The 21,814-nt window shown below is 37.6% G+C and overlaps 1 protein-coding gene across 1 annotated transcript in view; it reads right to left on the reverse strand.

Moving 5' to 3' along the window:
* Nucleotides 1-82: 82 nt before the first annotated feature.
* CLSTN2 (calsyntenin 2) overlaps nt 83-21,814 on the reverse strand; it is a 221,311-nt gene continuing 199,579 nt past the window's right edge. Inside the window, exons 10-16 of the mRNA XM_014960649.1 lie at nt 20,490-20,638; nt 18,814-19,031; nt 16,225-16,395; nt 15,458-15,603; nt 13,870-13,993; nt 12,390-12,574; nt 83-11,746 (exon numbers count right to left, since the gene is read on the reverse strand). Of these exons, the coding sequence (XP_014816135.1) occupies nt 11,504-11,746; nt 12,390-12,574; nt 13,870-13,993; nt 15,458-15,603; nt 16,225-16,395; nt 18,814-19,031; nt 20,490-20,638 (1,236 nt within the window). The 3' untranslated portion in view covers nt 83-11,503. The remainder of the gene's footprint in view (nt 11,747-12,389; nt 12,575-13,869; nt 13,994-15,457; nt 15,604-16,224; nt 16,396-18,813; nt 19,032-20,489; nt 20,639-21,814) is intronic.

Genomic DNA, 21,814 nt, shown 5'->3' on the forward strand with positions numbered 1-21,814 from the left:
GAAGTGTTAGTGTTTAAGGGTTATTGTTCAGGAAATGAGAACATCCCGATAATTGGTGAAATAAAAATTACAGGACATTACCTTTTATGTGAAATTCTAAAATTAAATTTATTGGCCAATTCACAGAAAGTGCCAGAGTGACCACAAAAATGAATATGGTTTTATACATGTACAGATGTACAGGCCAAGTTTTAAAATAACAGATCTATTTCCATTATGCATTTAATCAATCATGTGGAAAACATCAGGATATTAACAATCTCAAATTCATAAATGACTGTGCAAAGTGACATGGTTTTAATGAAATATACCACTATGACATGGAAAGACTTTTGTACAACTTATTCCCACTAGACGTAAAGTTAGGTTTCATGTACTTTACTATGTGTCAAAATTTACTGTACATTTTCATAAAGAAAAGGTCTTTAAAAAAAAAACCCAAACAGCAGATTTGTATCTGTGTTCAAAAATCATTTTCAGTTCAAATTCACCTTTTTAATTGCATATAGTCATTTAATTCGTCATTCTGCATAAATTGTATAGATTCACACTTTCATAAACGCATTTAGCATCTGCAACAAGACATTTCAAGATGTGATTTATGATTGTTTCACATATACATTAAGATATTTTATATAATGAGCATCTCTCCTGAACTGAAGAATCTGTTGCTTTGAAACACACTTAAGGGGTCACAACCATACAGGATAAGTTTATTTGAATCCCATCTGGCATATTTTTTATTAGCAAGAGAAGTGGCCACAGCTACACAGAGATTGGACTGCTAGGAGGCAATCCCAAGCTATAAAATACATCCAACTGCAGGTACTGCTCCTCAACGAGAACTAATGCACCAACATGGAAGCAAATCTGGGAAAAAGTGAACTGTGTGTGAAAAGTTCTACATTTTTGCAGGCAAATGAAGCATGGCTTTTACTTCAAGCTATGATGAAATATAAAATAGGATTGTCCCAGTCAATTAAAGATCAGAGCTGTTAGATTCAGCGTGATGAGATTATTTCTCAGCTCTTCAAAATCCTACGCTCTCAATAACATATATTTCATAACCATATGGTTAATTCTAACTAGAAACAACCCCTCCCACCGAACTCCAGCAATATTCAGGGTGAATGTCTGAATTCTGCTCCCCTGCTCATCACAACTTAACTTGTGTTTTACAGTTCCTTGCTCAGGAATTCCTCTTCTTTTCCTCTCCCTTTGCATTGCAACCTCACCTTGCAAGGCTTAATCATCTCCCCACCTCATCTATTAGACTTTTCATGCAATGACTGGTTTTGGAAAGGTGGGCAGAGGCGGACAGGAAACTATAATGAAATGGAGTTTTGTAGCAAATTGAAAGGGATTTCCACTAATTTTCCTCATCCATTGTATTGGCCAATGCCACATCTTTGTTCTATCATGTGACTTAAACCCTCTGATAGCAATTCGTCATTCCCTACAGCATTATTTTACAATGCTAGTTGACACCTCTGAGGGACAGAGATGTGCTGAGGGAAGTGTATAGTACCCTTAAGTCAACACTGGAAGGCTTAGTGTGCCTGCTCTCTCTTCTACAATCAATCCTTTTAGAGCAAATGAGGAAGGTGGTTTTATTTCACTCAGGGCTTAGGGATGCAGTGGGTCTTTGAGCATAAGGATTTCAGTTCTGTTTTGGCTCTCAGGTACAGAAGGTTGGGGTAGAAGGAAATGCATCAATTAAAAGGCCCAAGATGGCTTTGTACATCCTTCCTGTTTGTCTGTGCTTTTGGGCTTCTGAGCTAGAGAACAGAGGTTGCCTTGAAATATGCTTGAAAACTACCCATATAGTCATCCAGCCAGTCAGAGACCATAAATGCACTGCAAATTTGAAATATAATGTTAGGCATGGCAGTACTCAGAAAAGCTGGCACAATTCTATTTCTTTGCAGCAGTTAACATATGGCTAGAAATCTTGAGTACTTGTTTGAGAAAATAGGTGCATTTGGCCAATGAGATTTGAGGAGAAACAACATATACTAATCTGTCTTAAAGCAATGAATTGGTAATAGTTACTGCTAATAGTAGGGACACTTAAAAGCATGGGCACATGAATGACAATGTCTGTTTTCAAATTAATGATGACAATCTAAATTTTAACAAATTACTACCTTGTGTTATTGTTTGATTGGCTCTAATGTTTATTGGTTGGCTTTGTTTAATCATAGCGACACTGCAAAATTCATATTATATCAGAAGTTATCCATAGATTACAGCAAAGACTTTTTAAAAAATCAAGTTTCAATATAAATTTATTGTTTAACCTTTGACAAACTACGCAGTGACACACACACCAACACAAAGCACTTTGACTGAACTGACCATGACTAATTTAAGGAAATACCTTTTTTTTTTTTAGTTTGTCTATTAATGACATTACATGAAAAGGTAAGGAAAGATGAGACTGAAGGAGTGAATTGGAAGGAGGAGGGAAGGATTCATAGTTTCTCTAATCAATCACCAAAGGCAACGAACATGATAACTATCTAAAAATATTCAAAGGATATAAATCATGGTTAGAGGAATTATTTAGGGTGGTGCAAAAGGGTATAACTGGGACTAATGAGATAAAAATTACAAAAAGGATTATTTAAATTCATTATCAGGAAAAGCTTTCTAATGGTGAATTCTAATAGACTCTAGAATAATCTCCCAAGGGAAGAAGTAGAAGCCCCAGGCTTAGAAACATTTAAGTAGGTTGAAACACCCCACCCCTAACACTAGAAAATATATTCTAGGGAACAATTCGGCACCGTTAGCATAATACTCTACCTGTACTACTTTTTTTTTCCTGTCTACTAATCTTTATTTCTAGGATTTAATGAGTCTAGCAGCAACTTCTAAACACATTGAAATTTAGATGAAACCATTATTAGGAATCCTGACCATTGTGTGTATTACTCTGCAAAGCGATAACCCACTCAGGTATTACCATCCCTGTTGCAATGACCCTTTGAACAGAACTGCCTGTTAACCAGCATCAAGTACTTACTCGAGATTCTGGTGGTGTGTTATTTACAACAGAATATAAAAAACCTCATCTTTTGAGATGTACCTCACATTTTTTGGATCAGTTTGTGGAAGATCTAACAATAAACATGCTTCAAAATGGAGATAGCTTCAGGTCTCAGAATTTTGCAGGGATGATTGTTATCCTTGAAAATTTTTTGTATCTTGTGTATTTTCAAAAATCAAGATTCCTAACTATGTGGTCACTTAGGAAATTGGATCATTACAAGAAGTTTACTTAAGGGCCTTTGCAACATGGAGTACAGTCTTTCTTGGGTGTTCCCGGTTCCTCATCCAATCCATGGAGTATGTTGGTTGTAGAAAATCTCTGAAACTAATTAACGCAGTTGTCTTGTGTAGAAAAGTTCTGTTTCTTACCTCAAATTAAAATGTAATTTAAATGGCAACTGTACCATTAAATTTGAGTCACTACAGACAAGACGTTTTGGCCCAAATCACCGTGGGCCTGCCTTGGCCCTAAAGCAGTTCCTATTTAATGCAGGCACAGTCCAGCAATATTTGTCACGGTCCTGCTCCCTTCCCAGCGCTGCTGGAGGTGGTGTAAGTGGAACTAATGAAGCAGCTACAGACAGCAGCAACTGTGCTCTGTAACTTAAGGTTCTAGTTCATTACTACAACCACCACCTCTGTGCTGGGCATGATTAGGTGATTTTTTTGGATAAATACACTTATGTGTGTGCTCATATACACACGTGGTCATCTCAGACCCTTCAACATCCTCTACCCATTTTCCTTCTTGTTGATAGCTGACAGCTGTCCTTTCTGGACATGAAAAGAACAGGTTTCCATTTTCTTACCATTTGCCAAGCTTTTAATCTCTCATTTCTAGATGATTAAATTCCAGCTTTTTTCACATCAACTAGAAACTTTAATGCTTTTCTGTCTGTTATTCATGCATTATTCTTTCCTACCTCCCCTTTCACTCTTCCCTAAATGATACTTCAATTTTCTAAAATATCTGACTGCAATTGATCCATTCCACATTCCAAAGAACATGCTGAGATAAAACAACCATCCACCTTCTCATCTATATGTGTGCACATTAAGCAGATTGTAAACAAGAATTTGTTGCTGATTTCAGTACTGGTTTGAAATGTCATTTGTGTCACAAACTTGATCAGGGTTATCTGATCAAGTCCTTGGTATCTGTTTATATAGGCAGAGTAGAAAGAAAAGGGAAAAATATTATCATTTTAACAATTTGTTTGGGTGGTTTTCTTCCTTAAGATAGCCTGAAAATTTCTGCCAAAAAATACTTTATGGGTTAACATGCCAACAGGAAGCTGAATGAACTTTATATCCAGTGAGGAAGTTAAAGGCCTCTGAAAACCCCAAGCTGTATCCAGATTTATACAAAATGAATAGTTAGGGCAGCAGAAAGGCCTTTTACTCCCATGAAATTTTCTGGGTTTCTGAAGTATAAGGGTAGAATACAATTGTAAAACCTTTGTCCCCCATTTGGTGACAGTTTCTCTTTGCATTTGGCAGCCTTTATGCACCTCACCTAGTGAAAGCTGCACTCTTTTATCCTACAATGTACTTGGCTGGGAAAAAAAATTCTTCTGCTTCTTTGTCCTCAGCAGAGGCATAAATACTGACAATACATGGCCCCGTAGCTTCAACAGCTGATGAATGCACGATTTCCACATGAATTGAAAATAGGAATGAACTCCAAACTTTGTTTTAAATGTTTGTAATGTTTCAGACTATTGTGTTTCTTCCTAGGCGATAACTAATGAAACAGGAGCCCAGAGCTCTTGACTGTAACCATTGTGTCATTCGTTTTGCCTGTGCACAGGGTGCTCCACAATGGAGGGCTGTGAGTAGAGCTGCAACAGAATTACTGAATCGTAACACCACCAAGCTCCTTGACAGTGCTTTCCATCTCCAGGGCTCCCAGTGCTCTGCAAAGGAGCTCAGTATCATTATTCCTATTTACAAGCAGAGAAATGGAAACTGTAACTAGTGAACCACTGTCGATACTTATCCATCCAAAAGGCAGCAAAATGCCTCCTGGGAAGCCGGGGACCTGATCTGGTAACGGTTTTTTCATCACCAGGAATGAAATTATGAACATACAAGACCTCTTGGATTCATTTTCTTGTGTTAAGCTTCAATAATATGGGTGAGAATTGTTTATTGTTTTATAATCTTTGTTAGACAGAGTTTTATGAAATGAAAGCTCTTGCTCCCCTTTCACTTTGCTCTGTTGGAGCATTATGAATGTCTATTTTTATGATTCTGTCTTCTTTGGGGGGCGGGGAGAAGCCCAGAAAAAAAACCCATTACACGCCAGGCTTGTATCTTACTACTTATACAAAGGTAATGAAGTATAATTACTTTCTGACATATTGATGGAGTAATTTACCTGACAGATTTAGCAGAAATATTTCTTTGGATTGGGTGTGTTAACAGAGTGTGTGTTTTACTCTGTTACTCTGCTGTAGCTTTTGTGGTCATCTTTCAAACTTGTCTTTATTTTCCACACTAATGAAAAAAAATCTGGATTCCTGTAGAGACTAACTAAAAAAACCTAAACACAAATAACAAAACAGTCGAGTGCTAAAGCAAATACTCTGATCACTGGATACACTTTCTTTAGTGGGTTCATCTGAGACTGTCATCTCCTTCACTGGAAATCTGAAACATTCAGCATTAAGGGACCTGATACATTTCACCTTACAACATGCCCCACACTGCTATCTAAAAAAAAAAAAAAAAAAAAATAAAAGACCCAATGTACAAAGATTGTACAGGATAACTGCTTGCTCCTGGGTGCTATGGAAAATGTTTATATTCGATTGGAAACTGTTGCATAGTTTGGACATAAGCATGGGAGTGTTGATGATTTTTGGCAACTTCTAAATCTTTGAGGGCCAGGGGTGGCTGTCAGTCTTATGGCCATTTGGAGCAGCACTTGTACTGTGTGAGGTTTGTGGGCTGTGGGCAGCGAGACAGGGGCATGACCGAATCCTGAAGAGGCAGAAACCTAATGCTATTATATGGCTGGTGATACTGGTTGAACCATGAGGAAGATCATATTTAGCTCAGCATTATGTACAATTGACAGTAATGTTTTTATTCATTTCAAAGGTGCTTTTACTTTTGCTTTGACAGTTTTTTTTGTTTTGTTTTTTTTTTTAATTTCTCTCTCTCCCTTAGATTTGCCCAACTGGTGTATGAGAATTGCCTTAACCAGATACTAAGTAAAGGTCAGCAGCTACAGGGATCATCCAGAGGTGTATTCATCCCAAGGCTTAAAGTCAAAAGTAAGTGAAACATCAAGATGAGGCTACTGCACATCCAGGTTCTCCCAGATATTTCAACTTTTTTTTGTTCAGTAATTTTATCAGGGCAGAATCAGAGCTCATTGGCCATTTCCAGCTAGCCAGCAAGATGAGTAGCATCTGACTGGGATCCTAAAAAGCTGTAAATTGGCCCATTTTAAGGGTACAGATGCTATATACTTTTATCCAGCATTTTCTATGAACCTGAATGGATTCAGACAGCATATCTGGAGTTGCTCTGAGACTACCTGGAAATGCTGGAGTCAAACACAAGGTGTATTTTCAATACAGATAATATATTTTACATGTATATACACATACATACGATTTTACTTAAATTTTATATGTATGTAAATTATTAAATATATGCAATGCAATATATTGGTTTGTGTATGATTTTGCAAAATTCTGCTCATATCACTGTTATTTCTGTCTGGCAACTCTCAATATTTGTCCAAAATTTGGATTCCTGACATTCAGATTCTTTTTCAGCACCAGGATTTCATCCAAAAACAAATACCAAAGTATGTTTAAGACACCTGTTTTCACAAGCTATGACATGTATGTTTTTCTGCCAAATGAGCTGTTCTCTTACTGTTAATCTATTGGTTTCTTTAAGAGTAGTACAGAAGTAGTACACAGTATACATCCAGGAAACAGCTACACACCAGAGAGGTGAAGCAAATTTGCCAAGAAAAAAAATTAAGATGTTAGCCACGATGTCAGACATTAAGATTTTTAGCACTTGGCTCCTTTGGCAGATCTTTGCTAGATTCCTGGAAATTGCTTATATGTAAATTGTATTTTACTATGAGGTTTTATTGTCATTTGCAATAAGCATTGCATGGTGGGGATATACTGGTATTGAGCCATTTAATCTAGTCAGCATGTCTGAATTAAGGCAAGAAGAGGCTTTTTTGAAGTCCTGGAGATATTCTCACTCTCTATGTATCCATATGCTTTTGCAAACATCCTTTATTTTGGTATTTTAATGTATATTTCAGGATACCAGAAGCAGCTCCGTGCATCCATCCTAGCAGACTGTTACCCATTATCACATCAGTAAAGTCTCTCAGCCTCCTCTTCTCCTAAGCATGGATGATGGTGGAGATGAATGGAGTTTTTTTTGTTTTGTTTTTTTTTTAATTTCTCTCTCTCCCTTAGATTTGCCCAACTGGGGTATGAGAATTGCCTTATCCAGATAATAAGTAAAGGTCAGCAGCTACAGGGATCATCCAGAGGTGTATTCATCCCGGTGCATGTGCTGGCACCAAAACTTCCAGAAGAGGAAGTGTCACGTCCCAGCCTGCTGGCATCCCCACCAGGTAAGAGCATTAGAGCTGCCTCTTGGGTTATAGGTCAAAGAAAGAGACAACTGAGACATAAATTAGGTGCAGGGCTCAAAAGGGGTTGCCAAACTATGGTAAGGCTGCTACTGAAGTACCCTCTGATCAGTCCTTAACCTGGGGCTACTAATGTCCCATGATGTTATTTTCAGCTTAGGGTCAGGTAAGGAGAGCTCCTGCAATGGAGACAGTGGATTTCCTCCCCACCCGAGGAACTTTATAACCCTCTAACCTTTTCTGAGTCTTACTTTTCTCCTGAATGAAGTAAGAAGGATGCATGTGCTCGCAGCAAGCCCAGCACCAACACCCCAGAAAGGGAAATAAACTGCACCTTCCCATTAGCCCTCAGCCAGGGAGATCATCACCAGTTCAAGAGCAGTCGAGCCAGCATTGCAGGATACTATTGCCTGTTTGAATGAACAAATAACAGCATTTTATTTTAATTAGTGTTAAAGGTGTCATGAACTCTACACGTCTATTTGTAATTTGAACTGGTATCAGCCAATGCAGTAAATGTTTTAATGTTTTCTTGCAAAGATAAAATACCTGTGGAGGAGTTAGACATGAAAAACAAATCTGAGGTATTGACCACAAAAAGCAACTTAGTAAGTTCTATTAATGCAGATAACAGAGTGTATCACCATCTTGAACTTGCATTTGTAGGTCTTGCAGCTTTTCCCAGCCTTAGATTAGACTTTAAAAAAATCTAAAGACTGACATTCATTGATGTGATGGCATTTTAGACAGACTCCTGATGTCATGTATTAAGGCTGCCTTGTCAGAAAAAGCCACCTTTGCAAACATATGTGTATATGTTCTGGTTTGGTTTTAAGCATGTAGTTTACATCAAAAAATAATTAATGGAGGGGAAGAAATATTGTTAACATTATGTCAAAAAAGCGGTATTTCTGTGTTATTCTACTAGTAGGCTTTTGCTCATGAAGCGATTGCTGTCAACTTCTACATGAATATTCTAATTCCAAGGTTTTTTTTTTTTTGTGAAGAAGTATCTCATTCTCACTAACATTTTGTGAAAAGGAGTTTTCTGTTTATTTGAATGAAAAATGCTGCATAACACGCTCCAATGAGTAATCTAAAATAAGTACAGTGATACATTTTAGTTTGCTGAATATCTTGTTGCAAACCAAATTTTAGCGATAACACACGTGCCTGTATTACTTTGCTTAGGTTTAAAAATGTAGGTTTATTTACAGTAGAGAAAATACTTTGTTTGCTTCTTGTGTAGTGTACCAGTACAACCTGAAAAGATTTGCTTCCAGTAACAAAAAGATAAAAATCTATTAGATGGAGAAACACACTGATGAAGACATGAACATATAAAAGAATTGAAGGCTGTCAATAAGGTTGTAAATTGCTGTTTTCAAGTTGCCCTAATGTTTGCTGTAATAACAGAAATAATAATAATCAGGAATAACAAAAAACTTTAAAAATAATTTAAGTCCAGTTTTAAATCTTAAATTGCCTTTTAAATATCTACTTTTAATTTTAAATCTATTTTTTTCTGAGCAGAAAGCTTTGCTGATATGTGCTGATAACAATCATCATGAAGAGCCTGCTTCATGTCACTAACAAAAAATATTTTGTTATTTAGGATAGTAAGATGCTAGGAAATGATCTAACAAAATTTATGTTAAAGATATTCAGAAATTTTAAAACTAATTTTTTATTGAACAGAATTTTTTTGGCAATTTTACAATCTTTATTCTTGCAGCTAAACTGCATTTATGTGGGCTTGATTCTGCAAATATTCTTGTATGTTCAATACATGTGAGACCAAAATAGAAATAAAACACAACTGCTCACATAAGAAAACTTTTTTAGTGCCAGTCTTAACAATCATATGCCAACACAATTATTGGCACAACAAAGAAGAGCATGAAGATCTCTAATTTAAAAAAGAATTTAGAGGTTTTTTCATTTATTTTCTAGTTATTAAATGACAAGATCTAGTTGCTGTAAATCTTTCCCCGCAACTATCTGTTGCAGAAACTGGAATTAAAAGAACCCCCCCAAACCACAATATATTCTCTATATTCCAAGATGTTCAGGAGCTGCTAATAATTTAGTGTTGAGGGAGATGGATAATCTCCAGGTGGCTGAATTTACTCTTTTCTTTGCAATATCAACTAACATTTATGGGTGCTCAGGAAGACTGCTTGTTTTTCTGGGAGAGAGGAGAAGAGGAAGCAGATAATTTTAAACAGCAAATTACAAAAGCTAAAGTCAATGATGAAATGGTAAAGAAAAGGAAGTACTTAGAAAGAAAACAGAGAAGCCACTAGGCAGCATTCACTTCCATGCCATTTTGGTTTCTTATGCATTAGAGCAGTTATCCTAGCAAGTGCTGCATCATTTGGTATGCAGAGCATTTGAAGATGCAAAGGTAATTGAGGGGAGGGGACAAAAAAACCCACACCACACAGACTTATCAACACGTTGTATGTAGCTTTTCTTTTTTTTTTTTTCTTTTTAAACAGTGTTTAAGAAAAATATGCTGTGTTACCATAACAAACTAAAATACTCTCTCAGCCTCTAAGAGTTTTGTTTTTGTTTTCACTTCTTTTGGTTCCAGGTAGGTTTTATTTGTTCTTGTTCTACTTTATAAAACCTTTCCTCAACATTAATGGCTTCAGGAAGAAGAAATAAGGGAGAATTATAAGCACAAAAGAGAGCTGACAGTTCTGTATGTTGCCATTTTCTCTTGTGCCACTCATAGGTGGGTAAGGGTACAGAAGAAATAGGGCATAATGTTTTATAGAATACAGTCAGACAGGAATTCCAGCTGGCAATCACTAAAGCAAAAGGGGACATTTTCCTCATGTAAAATCATTGTTTAAATCCAACCGTACATAGCTATGGAATAATGGAGTCACTTATTTTCCACTACCTCAGTAAGGTACTGCAGTAAGGTAATGATTTTACAAGACAGACAGTTTAAAACATCGATTTGCTGCAAATTGCTCAATCCATAACTAATGAGAAGCTCTACAGGTTTTCAGTAAATCAATCCCATTAGAATTTACAGTTTGCATAAGATCCTATTACTCAGTCTCTGGACACAGAATGATTTTGGGGTCTTTTTTGTAATCTGCAGCAGCCCCTTATTGTTGCTGGTTTTTTTTTTTAAACTCTCTTAAGTTTCTACGGGTGGGTTGGATAAAATCCCAAGGGTTCTGACAGCATGCCTGAAAAATACACTGTCCACTTCTATACAGGCACACATGCATCCTGTGCCAAGTCCTAGATATTCCTTGTAGAAGACAGTTAACATCCAAGAAGGCAGGACAAGACGACAAATGGAATTCAGTCTCTGTCACCTGTAGCACTAAAACTGCCCCAATTTGAAGGTGGATTATATTTTACACCTGTAAGAGTGTGAAGTCAAATGGCAACTGTTATTTAGACCCACACAAGTAATTCTCCATAACAAGCTGAAATCTCTCCTGTATGAAAAAAATAGCAAAGGCAAAAACCCTCTATGGATTGAGTGACAGGACTTTTGTCACCTATCTGTGGTAGAGAAACAGGAAATGGAGAACTATGCTTGCTAACAGATCAAGTTCTAGATTACTCTAGCACTGGTGATGCCAGTATGTTTGTACCATGTCTTCTCCAGGCTTTGTAAGAAAAGGGTCAGTTCTATCATTATCAATTCGTACAACAAGGTCATTTTAGGCAAAAGAGCTATAGGCAAGCAGAAGTTCAAATCCTGTCAATGAATTCATAGACTCTGAAAAAGCATTGTATTGGTTGTTACAAAAGAGCAATGTGGCTGAAGGGCTGTTAGTACGGGAGGGTTGAATCATCCCACTCCAACTGCTCTTGCCTGGTGACATTCTGTTTGTCTCCCTTTTGGACAATCACTTCCTCTTCCTCCTCCTCCTCCTCCTCCTCCTCCTCCTCCTCCTCCTCCTCCTCCTCCTCTTCTTCACTTTCATCTGATTCAGCACTGGTTGTGTCTTCATCTTCATCTTCTATGTCTTCTTCCTCACTCTCCTCTTCTGTCTGGTGAGGCTTTTCATATTTCTACAGTGCATTCAAAGAAATGAAAGAGAGACAGTAGAAGAAAAGTGCCTTCTTGCCTAGCCAGTGGCAGTGAGAATGTGAGCATTTATTCCACATTTAGAAATGCTAACATGCTGGGAAAATCTGCTTTCCATCATTATGTGACTCTTAGGCATCAAATATGATACAATTCAGTAGAAAATACTCAAAAACTAGTGTAACAAGAATGGAATGTCAATAAGCAATATCTGTTAGTTAAGCTGCCAAAATTTAACCCTTCCTTGTCAGTTTCTTTAAACTGGTGATCACTTCCCAACCTTTTAGTGTATAAGTGCATACATTAAAAAGTGAAAAACAAAGCAAGAAGATCATCTTGGGTACCTAAGGTGCAAATATGGATGGTAATGTTGTACCCAAGTAGTCTTCACCATCCTACTTAGTAATTATATGTGACAACAAATATTAAGTGCTCAATTACATATTATCATTGGGTGTGGAGCTGAAAGTTGAGATGGGCTCCTGAGTGTCCATCCATACAACTGTTCTGCCAAGCCTAAGTAAGTGTCCTCTGAAAGAGGCTCAAAGCTCCCTGCTGAGTAAGCTACCAGGCCAGACAATAACTGCTGGCAGTATCGTGATATAATACTGGGCCTCAGTTATGTACCTCCATGGGGTTGACGGTAATAGTCAGAGCAGAGTCATCCCAATCCATTTCATTTTCTTTACTTCCGTCGTTGTCTCCGGGGCTGCGCTGATGAGCTGTCCGAATTCGATAGACCCCCAAGGTTACGATGAAAATGAGAATGCTCACACAGATTATGATAACAACAGTAGCCACACTGGGAACAACTGGAACAAAAGGCGGAAAAGGGAATGGGTTTATATTTGTTGAACAAATTGCCTACAAAACACTAAATACATTGCCTGTTTTTTTTCCCCTCAGTTTCTCCACCTTTGGATCGAGAATCAGCACAGCCATACACTGTCTGCCTGGGACTGCGGAGAGGGTTGACAAGTGCCCACCTACTAAGGCAGGGCATACACAAACGGCGTTCACAGATACCTTATAATGAGCATTATAAATCATAACTAAAAAGTGAGTATACCTACCATTTGTTCTTTAAATCACTCCGTCTCTACCTAGTCACAGGAAGAAATCTCTCTGAACTCACTTACATTATTAGCTCCATAATTAGGTTAGTGAAGTGCTGCCACTTTCTATGTAGCTTTGCTACCTGGGTACTGCAGTTCCAGGAGCTAGAGTAGTTCTGTACCCCATGTTATCACCTTGCCCTGGCTGTGAGAATGGAACTCTCAAATCAGAACAATATTAAGGTAAGAAGAAAGAACTATTTTACAATATTTAATTTTGTAGAAATTCAATTTAATTTTAGTAAAATGTCTGTAGAAGTGTACAGAAAAATACAATAATTTTCTAAGCATAACGGGGTATAACTACTTACAACTACCTACACTTTACATCAGCTTCACTTCTTTACATATGTATCATTCAGCTGAAAGGATTTCAGAATCTAGCATTTAAACAGGTATCTTTGTCCTGGGTTTAACAACTTGATTGAAAAGGCTTCAGACTTGGCTTCAGATTTTAACTCATATAGTCCACATATTCAATTTAAATTCTGTATTTAATGTATACTAATTTCCCCTGCACATGGATGTGTGGACCTGTCTTCTCTCCAGAGCTCCAGACTGAGGCCTGGACAGCAGCTAACAGAAGCACTGCAGCAATTATATATTTAAAAAAATAATACAAACATCTCTTGCTTAGAAAGGAGTGGGCAGAAATTAATATGCCACAGAAATACAGATGTACAAAGACAATATGAGCATAAATATTATTCTTCATACCATTCAATACTTGAAACGAGACATTTTCTTAACTATGTGGGTCAGAGTACATAACCTTTAATGAAGACTTTAAAACAGGATACCAGTTTTTAATTACAAAGTACCTCGCCGGAAAGAAGATAATTCAGTGTTACCTTCTTTCATATCTGTGCAATGATCTGTGTGAGGTTTAACTGTGGACTTCAGGGCTTTATTTGTTAATGAAGCTGGATCACAAGGGAAAATACTGACAGACCAGCATCACTACGAGCAGGCTCTGTAAAGTTATCACATACCTGAGTTGTGAACAGCACTTCTGCTTTCCTCTGGGTGGTGGACAGATTGGAGAAATTGCGGTTCTACTATCATATGATTTACCTGGTCCATGAAGTTGGAGTTGGAGCTGTGTAGAATATTAACCTGGCACAAGAGAAAAAAGAAGAGACCAGATACTAAAAAGAAGTGCCCTATATTCCTGCTGGCTCCATACATTACACTGAACTATAAAGTTCATCAACAGATAGGAAAATTATTAAGCAGATCTTAAAGGCCAAATTCACTTTTTTTTTTAGCCTAGTGAAAAATAAACAGGTTAATATATTTCTGATTTCTAACATTAAAAATGCATTCTAACATTTCTAGCTGTAGACTGTGGAGTGGCACAGAAAAGGATTTTTTTTTTACTTACCTGTCTGGATAAGTAGAGACATTTTTTTCTCTGTACTAATCAGCTTTTAGGTGTTCCCTGACAGTTAGTGGGAGATTTGTCACTCTGAATATTGACAGAGAATGTATTAAACTCATTGAGATTAAATCCAAAACAGTGAGAGAAAATTAAAAGAGGTTTCAGTTTTTCCTGTGTCTCTACTTTCAGAATGAATTTATTTGAAGATACGATCTGTTCTCTGTCCTACTGATAGTTATGTCATAAGCAAAAACCCTGAAGTCATTGTCACTGCTGAGGAATGCTGAGGTGAAAAGAATTTTCAATGCAGCAGAAACATCTAAAAACTTTCAGAACCAATTGTTAAGTTTTGAGCCTGTTGCTTAGAGGGTCTTGCCCCTTTCCTGTGGTTACTTGGCACCTGGGTTCTAGGCTGGATAAGTTGATTCTTCAGAATAGGTGAACAATTCCTGCTGAGATGCATCAGTAGCAATTCTCAGTCCCCAAGCCATTGTACTGCACTGCACTTAGTAACGGCACACGTAAGCTCAAGAGAGCTATGTAAGTATTCCTGTGGTGACTGACCATGTCTGGGCAGTGGATCCAAGAGAACATGACAGATGAAGTCCATCCGATGCATTCGTTACCTGCATACTGACTCTCCTCCTCAAAGAAATGTGAAATCATGTAAATTACCATGAATGATCTCCATCTGATGAAGAACAAACTATAAAACTTACTGTAAGGAGGTAGTACTTGGAAAAAATGAAAAGGTGAATGCTGAAGGAATAAAAAGTATGTCAGGTTAAGCTAAAAAATAACTAATCTAAGAAAAATAATGAGGCTGTAATGACTTACTTTTGAGCAGGTGTATAAATCTTCAGAAAGACCTGTAGGAGATTTTATGTCATGGAAAAACAATGGTGATGATCTTAGTCCCTTCTGTTTGCACAGGAGTAATTCCCCGTGTTACTGGAGTTCAAGAGAAGGGTCATCTCTTTACATATGCAGCAGAATAGGCAGTCCCACATTGAGGAGTGCCCGCAGAAGTCAAGTCCCTATTTTTATGGAACTATTTGATTATACTCTATTAACTCTATTTGATTATAGTTACCAGAACCTATCAATCATTTTACATATTTTAAAGAAAACTTACTGTCGTTGAAGATAGGCTAGTGCTCAGCCTCAGTGCTGGAAAAGAAAACTTAATTATCACTTACCTCCAAGTCAAATTCATTGCTGGTGTAGCGTCCATTCAGCTCTGAGCACTTGACTCTGAACTTCCTGTCAAAGGTGGCAGAGGTGTACCAGTTCCGATACCGAATCTGCCGAAGAACTTGTTCGTAGTTGTGCATGCTGTCCACACCTGGAATGGTAGTAGAACAGTAATGGTCTCAAGGAGATACTATGTAATAAAACACTCTGTGCAGTACAATCAAATGTTGACAGAAAATACAAAATTTGGCAGAATGATCTGAAAATGGCAGTGCTTCAGGCATTCCCTGATAGAGCCTCTGGCTGATGCTAAATTATGTGAGAATAGTTTTTGGAAATGAGTGTAGGTCCATAATGGAGAGGAACAAATACAACAGCAAAGATCTACATTGCTTAGTAATCGAAAAAAATGATCAATGAGTTACCAACACTCTGCAGGAGCACTGAGGAATCCCCTCATTCCCATATTCCACTGCGATTGTCCACAAGAACCTCCACATTTAAAGAAAGCAGTGTTGCTATTTTCTTTATTTGGGCAGTAGCAGGAGGGATGCTGAGATCAAGCCAAAGCGGTGCTGTATTCCAAAGGCTAAACACTGCCCACCCGGAGTTCAAGAAGTGACTATGCTTTTTGAGACACAGTCTCTCCTGGAATATTTTACGGATGGTACACCAGAGACTTCTGTCTAATTTCTTTCAAATTAGTCCTTTCATTCCAATAATATAATTGTTGGTGGGAAGAAATAAGGGAAAGCAAAGTCCATGAACATACCATAAATTGAATATCCTGCTGTGGAATTTGTGGCATCTAGATGTTTTCCTTGAAGCTCCACATGATCTAGTTCTAAACACTCTTGTTCAGGATCTAGTTCTGCGCCAATGACCAAAACATCACAGAAATCCAAGTTGTGGAGCATTTCCTCTAATACCACTGGCTTATTGGCTGTGAACACATGGCATATACCATGAAAAAAAGAAGAAAGAAATGAAGATAAATGGTCACAGAACAGCTCAGTCATTTTATGTGCTTTGCATCAGGGCTTTCAATTTGTGCAACGATGGGTGAATTTTTTTTTGCCAATATTAAATACAGCATATGTGAAGCCAATCAAAAGAGAAGTGTCTTGCCTGTTCGGGTGCTATGATGAGGAAGGCCTACAAATACTTAGTGAGATAGAAAAATATGTTGCTCTGTAATAAAAGGCATTCAAGAACAGTACTGAAAGTAGAAAAATGAAATTTGATCCTGGAAATAACTTCTTGTAAACAATTGTTTTTCAATGCTATATTGACACTAGGTTCGTATCACAGATTCAGTCTTTTCTCAAGGAAAACTGAACTGGAAAAATTCAGTCTTTTCTCAAGGAAAACTGAACTGTCAAATACATCTATGCCTGGATGATTCTCTCAGTCACTCTATGGCCCATAAAGAATTTGCATTACAAAGAACACGGCCATCTATCCAAGAACATGGTATTATCATAAATGACAAGAACCCTGTGTTGTGTGACTTGGAGAAATTGAGTTGTAAACTGACTGCCCTTCAGTATGCACAGTTAAAAATAAAAATTCTATTGCTGGAAGAAGAGTAGCATATTGATTTAATATTTTAATTCTCTCATCAACTTTGCACAGTGTCTGGCAAGACTGCTTAACCAGCTCCCTGAGGGTACCATAGACACACAGACTGCAATCTTGGAACTTAGTGTGAATTTCGTATTTAAGGGTGTAAAGGGAAGGCAGGCACAGACGGAAAAATCTTATGCCCTAGATTCCCAACTCCTGGTACAGTGAATTTGGGTATCTGAACTCTAAAGTATCTAAAGTACAGCTCCAACTTATCCGAAAATGCAGCCACCAACTCAAATTTGCAGGATAGGCCAATCTGACTTTGCTGAGGCTGATGAGCTGGACTACGGTATGAGACAGTCAGCTGCACTGGCTGTGAGTGGGCAAACAGGAGAGGTAGGGGCAGCAATTTTAGCTATTGGTGGGGTGCCACTCATTTCTCTACTGTAGCACAAGCAGCACCACGCTGTCATTCTGGGGGCCCTCTGCAGGTAAATAAGGTCTCAGAGCCATAGACCGCTGCCTGTGGCCACTGCCTGGTCTGCGTTGGATGAGGGACAGACCTGACTGGGGAATCCAGGGTGACTAAGTCAGGCTCCTCAGCCTCGCCACGTGCATCTCTCCTACAGGTAGATACAGGTCAAGATTTATGACTGTCTTTGCCTTTCTCAGATAATATCTGGGCTGAGCGAAATAATGGTTCAAGCTTATAATGTGGGAATTCAGACTTAGAATTCAATAATACTTTGCAAAACACTGTCCCAAAGCCAATTATTATCTATCTGTTTTAACCACACTCTTAATGGAAATAAACAAGATCGACACATTATTAGGAGGTGCATGGCTTTCAAGGAATTAAACAGTACTTAAGAATTAAGAAATGCTGCTATGTTCCTTTTCAAGGTGAGACTCAGGCTTTTTAGGTTATAAGGTGCTACAACAGTTTCATACTGTAATTGTGTGCAGTTGGTATTATGATATAAAACACTTTCCGGCCTTCAGAGGACAGATGCAGTTTCAGGCAAGTGATAAGCAGCATTATTACAGAGCATGGCTTCAGGGAATCCATGCCCCTACACTTCCACATCATTAGTGATTTTATCTTTTCAAGAGATGCACATCTAGCTGCTGCTTATTCTAGTCCAACAAATATTGTTTAGAATGATTCTTCAGCTTACTAGGCTTTTTATTTAATTTGCACGGAAATATCCAAAAGTAAGATTTCTATAAAGACAATTATTTTTAACCTTATTTATATTTCTGAACATTCACCTAATATACACTTTGCTCAGCATTAAACTACCATTACTGAAAAAAAAATCTTTGAAAATTATTAGATTTACATTGTATAGCTAGGAAACTGAAGCACAAGATTACTTTGTCAAGTATCACTCACAAGCCAGTAGCAGAGCTGGAAACAAAAGAACAGACTAAAACTCCATTAGTCAATTACTGCTTTCCACTTTACCAGTATAATCAATAAAATTATGTTACAAATAGAGAGATTGCAATGAAAATATGCTATTCAACAGAATATGTAAAGAAGAGTGGAAAGGAATTATTCTGAAGTAGGCAAGACACGAAATAGACCAGTATGTGCTTCAAAAAAAAGCAGATTTTCTGTCACAATTTAATTCATTTTTTAATGTGTTTAAATGAATGTCCTCAGTACAGCATTACTGCTGCCTAACATTGCCTAAATTAATCTGGATTAAGTGACTTCTTTTGTGTAACTTGTTTGCATGATCCATGTTACAGAGTAAATATTAACATTTAAAATAAATACACAAACCTCTGTCATGTTCTTTTGAGTCCACTGGATGCTCCATTTTGGTTACTGTGCTGACAATCCTGATGTCAGGTAACAAAATAACACCTCTTTCAAATTGTTCAGCTGGTCTAGCAAAGTGGTCCATCCCACTTATTGTAATCTTGGGCTCATTGGCCTGAAACACCATTACATACGCATCTATATCTGGGATACTAATGCAGACATCTTCACCAAAACATCTGAAAAATATATTATTCATTAACAGCATGTAACACATTGCACATCAGAGGTGTGCGGCACTTGCATTGCCCAAAACCCACCTGATGACTCTCATCCTTTTGTATGGGCTCAGAGCAGTCTGTTCCATACTTTGACACTGCCACACGTAAGGACATGAATCTGTCCTACCAGGCACACAGCCAGCAGTGACAGTGACAGCTCTGGTCCTCTCATCCCCTCCCACATTTGCAACTACTGAAATTGCGTAGGGACGGCTTAGCAAACAGACTCATGACAAGCTCAGTCTTTAGAAAGGTGACTATGAGAATAGTATTTTGATGTTTAACTGATATTTTACGAAGTAGTGAATAGTTGAAAAAATTATTTAGATGATAATAACTAATTATAGTAAACCTAACATTACATTCTCAAAGTGAGGATTGAAGAACAAATAGGGTTGACTTGTAATGTGCAAATAAAAGGGCCGTATTATCCATTTAAATTGGACCCATAATGAACTCATTCTGGCACCCCCAGTATTTAATGGGGGGAAAAGGGGCCTATATTAGCATTTGCATCTGAATCAGCACTGTGCTTTAGTCCTGACAAATTCTACCTTTCTGCATCTTGGCACAAGGCTTGGGCCTGCCTTGGAGTGTGCAAACTGGACTGATTCCAGTGAAACTGCATCAGCAGATGCTCTCCAAACTCTTAGTGTGGTCAGCTGACAGCACTAGACTGAACCTAGTACTAGACTAAACCTAGTATGTAGTAAGAACTGTACATAAAGTAGATGAGAGTTCGTAGCAGTGATGTCTATTTTCACTCTAAAGATCTGCTTTCACTGCACTGCACAACTTGCTGTTACACAGACGTACCCCAGGGGAGCTCAGCAACAGCAGAAGACTCTTAGGATACAGAGAACTGTAAACATTATTGTGCAGGTTCTGTCACTGTTGTTGCATGAAAATGGAAGGACAGGAATTTCTGTTTAACACGCAACACCAGGACTTCAGTGATGATGGTCTTATAAGGATACAGACAGATAAAGACTATTTCAAGCATAGCTACAAACACTGTTCTTGCAGATGTGTCATGTGTTAGATGTAATAGGCCTGCTTTAAAAAGTCATGGCTCTAGCTGTCTCAGAAAAAACTGTAACTTCTTAAAATGAACAGTAAAATAAGAATGCAGTAAATGCAAGTACTGTTCAGTCCAGATTGTATGTTCCAAACTATAAAAATAATGCAAGTAAATTATATTAACAAGGAAAGTTTCTTAAAAGGACAATATCAAAAGAAAACCACAATGTAAACCGGCATAAAAGTAAATGAAATTCATCCTTTATGCTTAATAACATACAAGCATGATTTAGTGATGTAATTTAGCTAAAAATTATTCTTTTTACATGTCCTAAGAAGAAAGCAATTCATTAAAAATATTCCTAATCTAATCAGTTCAGTTGAAGTATAACTTACTGGACTTTAGATGAGACTTTGAGACGTCGTACACCTGCAGTAGGAAACTGTCTGGAGTTGATGTATGAGACCTTTCGGAGAGCTTGATTTATATTCTCAATGTCATCTCCTTCCATGACAAGGACTGACTGGGAAGGGTTGAAGTGATACTAGAGGAAATGCATATAATTAGTATTTAAGGTACCAGGTAGACAGTACAAAATAAGACATTTTTAAAGAACGTTGCACAGATATAATTTTAAAATCTAATGATTTAGGAAGAAAAATTGGTAGCTATTGTTGGCTGAATCCACATGTTGTTCCCTAAAACATGTGCTTCTACCTCCCATCTATTTCATATGTGAATAACTAATGTTAGAACTGATCCTGATTGGCTGTACTTTCCCCAGCCCTATCAACTTTGCTGATACTATTTCTGCAGCTGTAGTATCAAAACCTTAACTTACCATCACCGTTATTATTACTATGTAATTTTTTTTTTTTTTGTTAAACACATCCCCATATAAAAGTAATTAGCTTAAACCAGAGTAACATACAGAAGCGTATTTTTTCTTGCTTTCTGTTTGGCTTTACTCTGGGCTATCTTTCTGAGATATATTTCAACATGAATGAAAAATACAGTTACAACATTTCCCTCCTACATCTTTGTTAATGTCAGACACAATAAAGGGTATTCTCTTTCTGTCTCATGATCAATAAGGGTGTCATGATTTAAGATGGAGCTGCTACTCGCACAAAGCCAGTTTGAGACAACAAACGTTGCAAAGTCAATGGCTATTCATGTAGCCCTGATCTTTCTCGAGTCCATTGCATTGAACGTGAAACAGTCTTGCTGACCAAGAAACTTTGCTACTATATCCACATAGCAAATGATTGATTTTATCTTCATCATAATTCATCCTGATTCCATTTTTTTAGGTCTATTAATTGGTTCAGTAAACCATCTGCATTGCAAAGAAAACCAGATTAAGCCCCTTGATTTTGTACCCTACTGTTGTCAGCACAAACCATTAAGAAATACACCCTTCTGTCTCATGCAGTCCCCAAAGCTGGATACTGATTATATGAACATGTTCTAGTGTATACAGACAACGGTTGTCTACATTTCCTTGCAATCAGAAAGGTTAAAAAGCAAAAGAGCAAATAGACTGTGAAGAACAGAATGAAGCACAAGGTTTTCTGTTGAACAAAACACAGAGGACTGGGTTTAAAGCTTATGCAGAAAGGTCATAACACACTGAAGGGTATTTTTTTAACAAAGAGGAGGACTAACATGAGTCACAGCCTACATACGCTTCTTTCTCTTTTCAGTAAGCTAGCAGTAG

The sequence above is a fragment of the Calidris pugnax genome, unplaced genomic scaffold, assembly GCF_001431845.1.
Source record: "Calidris pugnax isolate Ruff unplaced genomic scaffold, ASM143184v1 scaffold398, whole genome shotgun sequence".
NCBI lineage: Eukaryota > Metazoa > Chordata > Aves > Charadriiformes > Scolopacidae > Calidris > Calidris pugnax.